The sequence below is a fragment of the Bactrocera oleae genome, chromosome 4 (assembly GCF_042242935.1).
Source record: "Bactrocera oleae isolate idBacOlea1 chromosome 4, idBacOlea1, whole genome shotgun sequence".
NCBI classification, from domain to species: domain Eukaryota; kingdom Metazoa; phylum Arthropoda; class Insecta; order Diptera; family Tephritidae; genus Bactrocera; species Bactrocera oleae.
In genome coordinates this window covers 62426057-62432452 of record NC_091538.1, presented here as the reverse complement: position 1 = coordinate 62432452, position 6396 = coordinate 62426057, and the positions used below count along the sequence as shown (strand labels likewise).

The following is a 6396-nucleotide window of genomic DNA, read 5'->3' as shown; positions in this document are numbered from 1 at the left end:
AAAAGTGCGATAACTCACTGAATAAATGCGGTACAAGTATTAAATTTTACAACGGAGACGGTAGGGAAGGACTCACCCGCTTTCAACCGAATTTGGCGTGTGAGACTACCCAAACATTACACACTGTGAGAATGAACGAAATCGGATGACAACCACTCTACTTCCCATATAACAAATTTTAAGTATACAAATCAAACATCCAAGAAGTTATAAGAATAAAACTTTGGACAAATAGTGCCCTCAAGGTATTTCATCATCATAATCAGGATAATGATTAGGATAACAGATAGTCTACATTGGTAATATTGACAGCAATGAAATTATCGATATCGAGTTGTCCCATTAAGTCAGTTCACAGTTATTTCGGCAAAGCGCTATAGTAGACTGCTCTTATTACTTTGTAAAACTTACTGGTTAATATATAACGAAAATATTTCAGGAACGGAACATTGTCATTGAATTTCGAATATATTTTCAAACTATATTTTCTGCTATAAAGAAATTGTTCTAATTCATAAACTACACGGAACATATCTTCCCAACGGCATACAAGATTTTTCACCAAGCAAATTTGTATTTAACTGCGCCATTTAATGAGCGGCCAAAAATATGGCAAACAGATGGCGCTCTACATCATTTTTGTATAAATTTAAATATTTTTTATTCAAAATACTCTAAAAACTTCGAAAAGTAGTAAAATCGTTTTGTTATTATTCTGCGAACTCCTTTATGCAAGCACTTTTATTATATTGATTAAACTTCTGTAAATTCCTTTCAAACAATCACTCAACACGGCAACAGCTGTAGCGCATTTTCAACACACCGGCATTTGACAGCCGTAACTGTCAAGGCAACAAAAATAAAACAGGTAGCATATTAGCTAAACAAATAAGTTGCTCTTTAATTGGGAGTGAAATTGTTTATTTATCCTGTTGAACCTTGAACTGCCCAATAAACTAAAACACAGTGCGTATAAGATTCTCAATTGCAAGCAGAACACGAAATCAAACGTAAATACGAAGAAATCATGAGCTTAGATAATTTGGTGTTGCTAAATAATCAGACGGCAGGCCGTGATAAAATTGCTAGGTAAGTTTTTAAAGTGATTGCAGCTTTATTGTACAATTTTTGATGTTTAATTATTCACAGACTTGTGCAATATGCTTCGCGTGCTTTATGGGATTCACTGGAGAGTGTTGATGCCAGTCCAGCACTAGCGGATAGCTTCAAAACTGTGGAGTATATATTAAGCACATTCCGAAAACGTAAGTCGTGTGATTAAAACTTTAAATTATTGTCTAACTTAATTTTTTCTATTTATTATGTAGTTCTGCGCTTCGGTCGCTGTGTGGATATATTTTACTCTTCCTTACGCACCATACATTACCCCGATCTTACGATACGCGTGACACTGACATTGAGCAAGCTCTCACAATCTCTTTTCCTACTGGCCGACCATTTCATGTGGTTGGCGCGTACTGGACTCTTCAAGGGCATAAATACAAACCGTTGGGGAAAATTTGCTAATAAATACTGGTTGCTATCGATTATAATGAATTTATGCCGAGATGTTTATGAAATATTTCAATTGATCGACTTACATAAGGCTGGCACAAAAAGCGGTATAACCCGTGCGAGCCCTAAAATATCGCCTTTGCACGTCAATTCATTGCGCGATTTTAACAGATTAGCTCTACATTCCTATGCACTGGTTTTGGGCCACAAAGATGTGGCTGTAGATACAGTAAAAAATGTATGTGACTTATTTATACCATTAACTGCACTAGGCTATACTAGACTGTCGCCACGTACAATTGGATTGTTAGGTGCTATTTCCTCTGCAGCTGGTTTATGGGCGTTGTTGGAGCCGACAGCAAAGTTAACGCCAGCATAAATTTGGATTATATTTTTCTTAGGTTAAGAATTATAGTAGAAAAACTACTTTTTTCCTTAAGATATATGTATGTATTGTATACTGTTGTCTAAATTCCAAATTCCACGATTCGATCAACGTTTTTGTACTCGACAGTTATGCAAATATTACACACATATAAATGTATGTGTTTGTATTTACGTATAATAGCTTTGATTTCTTATATTACATGTTTTCGCTGTTGAAAATAAAAAAAATGTATTCTCTAACAATCAGTCTAGAATTTTTTTTTTATAGTAATTTTTTACAATGTAATTTAAGCCCAAGTATTACAGAATTGCTTATCGATGACGTCATAAATGGGATGAATACTTTTTTAAATTGTAATAGCAATTATTATAAGATTCTTATTGCTCGGAATTAGAGTTTAAATAATGACAGTTTTGGGAGAGAGTTATAAAATGATAAAGACATTTTATTTAAGTATAAGCACAAGGGTGCAGCCATATGGGACGGGTCTCGTATACATACATATGTATTCCATATAAAGGAATGTTTGTTTTCGCAACTCAATCCGCATGAGATTTAAAGAAATTCGGATTTATATTTGAACAAGAATTAAATGGTATAGACGATGCTATATTGCAAGCATGATATAAAAGGTCTGTTAAAACAAAATTCATTATTTTTCTAATAGACGATTTTAGTAATTTATAACTCGCGTTATATAAGTGTTATCAGGTTACACTGTGTGGCGTTAGAAAGATTAAATTTTGCACTAAAACCTTTACTTTGCTTGACTGAGTATTGTTTGAGCACTCGTTAAAGATGGACACCAGTAAAGAGAAAATGACCATATTTTACAATTTCTCTCCGATAAAGGCGGAACGGCAAGCCAAACTACTACTGTAAAACCATTTACCCAAAGTAATTTCGGTTTCGGCGTTTCAGTTCCGGTAATTTTGATTTCAAAGATGCACCACGGTCTGTCCGACTCAAATGTAAGCATGGCTTTGACTACACAGGACCAAAAGGAACTAAAGCATTGCCTAAAAAACAATTGGAAATAATTTATATAAGGCGACTGGATACAAAAAGAAGCTCGATGTATCGTAACAAAATAGATCCATTTCTGAAGCGGTGGATAAGCCAGAATTGACGGTCAGAAATGTTTTGCAACGTGTTTGGTAGGATTGGCGAAGAATCATCTAAAATGAGCTGTTATCCTACGAACAAACTCTAAACTGGATCTGTACTGTCAACAATTAGACCGTCTGAAGGAAGCAAACGTCTAGAAGCTTTGTCCAATAGGAGATGTATTGAGTTCCATCACAACAACGCCAGGCTATACAATTCGGTAGTCAATCGTCAGAAGCTCCGGGAGCTTGTTAGGGTGGTTCTTATGTATCCCATTTATAGTCCAGGCCTGGCACCAAGTGATTACTAACTGTTTCTGGCTGTAGCTAATGATTTTGCTGGTGAAAACTTTACCAATCTTGGGCTAGGTTTTGGCTAATAAAGAGAAAGATTTTTATGAGAGATGCAAAATGGCAACAAATTATCGAAAAATATACGGTGTATTTGACTGAAATCTATGTTAAATAAAACCTTTTATTTAATGCAAAATTTGAATTGATTTTTAAAAGGTGTGGAGGTGATTGAATATCCTATAAGCTAAAATAGCACATTTCTTTTTTTTTTATATAAAGACGTAAGATCGTAAGGTATCCTTCGCCATACAATTTTTCCGAAGATTAAAGATGGAAAAGTTGTTCTTAGGGGCAGATTTAAGTTAAGTTGTTGTCGAATCTTAAAATTTATATCCCATTCCACGTTTGCTTGACCAATATTATTGCAGACGTGTGCTCTTCACAGCACTGAAGTCCATTTGTATGTTCGCTGCAACAAAACACAATGATTTGAGATCAAAAATCCCATGTTCCGTCTTTCATAATGCTTTAAAATTTAAGTTAGATTTTTTAATCTGAAAACAGTTGTTTGTAGCCCGTCCTAAGTAGTTATCGATTATTTCATGATAGAATCTTTCGCTAGAGAACTCAAATGTTTCTAACTTTCCTAATCGCAACTTTGGCAACGTGTTGCGGCCAATAAATCCATCAATCGAATCTCTTGGCTGGCGGTGTTATCAACCTGTATCTTTTCGAAAAAAACACTCAGCCGAGCAGACTCATCTTTCAAGTATCGGTCATTCTACAAATTATATTTTTTAGAATGTTTGACGTGGCCGCAAAAAATGTGGGATGTCATCAGGGAAGTTGTTCTTTCACAACTATGTCTTCAACGCCTTGATGCGCATAAAAGCCGTAGACATAGTCGTAAGGTGTATGGCTGCAAAAGTTGCTCTCAGACTCAGAGAAAATGGGATTGCACCGCGAACCTGAACACTCTGGAATCCTCGCACATTTTGATTTGATTTCAAAACACTTGAACTATCAAAGCTTGCTAGGAATGTTGGTGGAGGAGTATACAGTCAAGAACTATCTATAAATTTCATATTCAGGTTTCCTGATCATTGCAGCACTTTCCAAGCGGAAGTGGAAGGCATCAAGTTACTTCATGATTAGACTAAATGGGATGCCTGGCCACAGCGGAATTGCAGGAAACTGCAAGTCTGATGAATTTGCTAGATAAAATACTTCAGTCTCAATAGCTGTAAAATGGGAACGTGTAGGATCTCCGCTGACTTTTTGCGGTTCACTACTGGGTGGTTGGGCATCCGGTAAGCTCAGCAAGCGATGGCCACATACAAGCAACTGTGCAATCCCAAGATCCTTCTGGCGCAGGGTAAATCGTAAAAGGTCCAGTGTGCCAATCGCTCTCAGTAAAGGTCACCTACCAACAGTTATAGGAGTTTTAGCTGGACACTGTCCCAACGGGATTCATGCGATAAGACTGAAAATCCTTGGAAGATAATGAGAAGGAATCAGTTCAAAACCAGAACTGCCAGACTTTCAAACATTAAGGTGAAATAGCGAAAGTAGAATTCAAGTTCCCAAGCAGATTTGTGAAAGGTTCAAGACTGTAATCTAACTATTTTGGGTTAGTTACCCGTACTTTCATGTGCCGGTTTCTAAGCTCTGGCCATAGCGTCGCACCACCAGAACCCAATTTAACTGCAAGACATATGGTATACTGTACAGTTGCTGGCAAGCCTCAGCAGCGCCTATATGCAGATTTTTAATAGCATATTGGTGTAATAAGTTTTTGAATAAATTTATTTCGAAATAAAACTATGAGTTTCTTTCTAACCTAAAAGTTGATAACTGATGATTTCTGCATTCCTTCAGATTTCAGAAGTTGATCTGAACCCAATAGACTTCTGACCTGGGACCCCATGTTGTAGTTAAGCGTTCTACTCGATCAGTTACGCCTGCAAACAATCCTATATACAAATAAATAATATCAAACATAAGTAGCCGCATCTCTTAAAGTTATTGATCACCCATCGCGTATGCCGCACCACAGTTATACATCAGCATCGTTTATAGGCACAACTTTGATTGTCATGCTAGAGAATAACGACCAATAAACAATTGAATTCGACGCTATTATCCCCGCAATCATGCAACACATTGGTTACTTTCAATTTACTCGTCACATTCTCGAAATTAGCACATGCTCATGCCTTTTTATGTGCGCTTATTCGTATTCATTGACGCTGCCCAACGAACCACCAGTGTCCAAAAGGAAATACATATAAACACATACATATAGAGGGTAATATCGAAAAACGCATGCGTATGGCGCATACAAGGCTCCAGCGGCGCATTAGACATGAGTTGAAAACATTTGCGGTCGCTGTAAAAAGGTGCCACCACTGGCGGCCAACTGCCGGTTGGTTACCGCTTCACCGCTGCTTGGTCAGCAAACATACACTGCTGGCAAATTGTAACTCAATTTTGTGTTGCTTCCAACACGCACCGAAACATTACACTTTGCTTAACTGCGACGTGATGCGACGCTACATTTATTTGCACTTCAACGCCTGCGCCTGCGAAACGAACGTGCAGCGTACAAATGTTGACAAATACAACACCTACAACGTTCCAAATAAGATTGCTCCAGCAGTAACGCCTAACCGCCTACCAACAGTGACGGCCACATGCACACATACATACATATATGTGCATACAACTCTCAAATGGCATGTTGAGCCGGGTTGTGGCAAGGCTGACCGTAACGACTTAATTTACACAAACACGATTCAAATAGCAGACGGGCTACCTAAACACGCACTGGTTCGCATGCGTGTGTATGTGTTGTAAATGCAGCATGTCAAAAAATCAATTGTTGCAAAAAATATACTTCACATCTAGAAAACATAATATTTTTTTTCTTTTGACCACAAAAAATTCAGCGGCATGTCCTGCTGCTCGTCTAGCCGCCGCCGCTGCCACCAAAACCACCAACGCTAGACAACTTCCAACATTTCAATGATCCCTCGCTCGTTCGCCTCCCCCCCTAAGGTGCGTGCCAAATTACTTGCCAACAACACGTTTATA

At 37.7% G+C, this 6396-nt stretch overlaps 1 protein-coding gene across 1 annotated transcript; it reads left to right on the top strand.

Moving 5' to 3' along the window:
• Window positions 1–847: 847 nt before the first annotated feature.
• Pex11ab (peroxin 11) lies at window positions 848–2145 on the top strand. Its single transcript, XM_014240545.3, has 3 exons — window positions 848–1089; window positions 1150–1265; window positions 1329–2145. Exons 1-3 carry the CDS (start codon window positions 1028–1030, stop codon window positions 1892–1894), a joined length of 744 nt encoding a protein of 247 aa, XP_014096020.2. The 5' UTR covers window positions 848–1027; the 3' UTR covers window positions 1895–2145.
• The last annotated feature ends 4251 nt before the right edge of the window (window positions 2146–6396 follow it).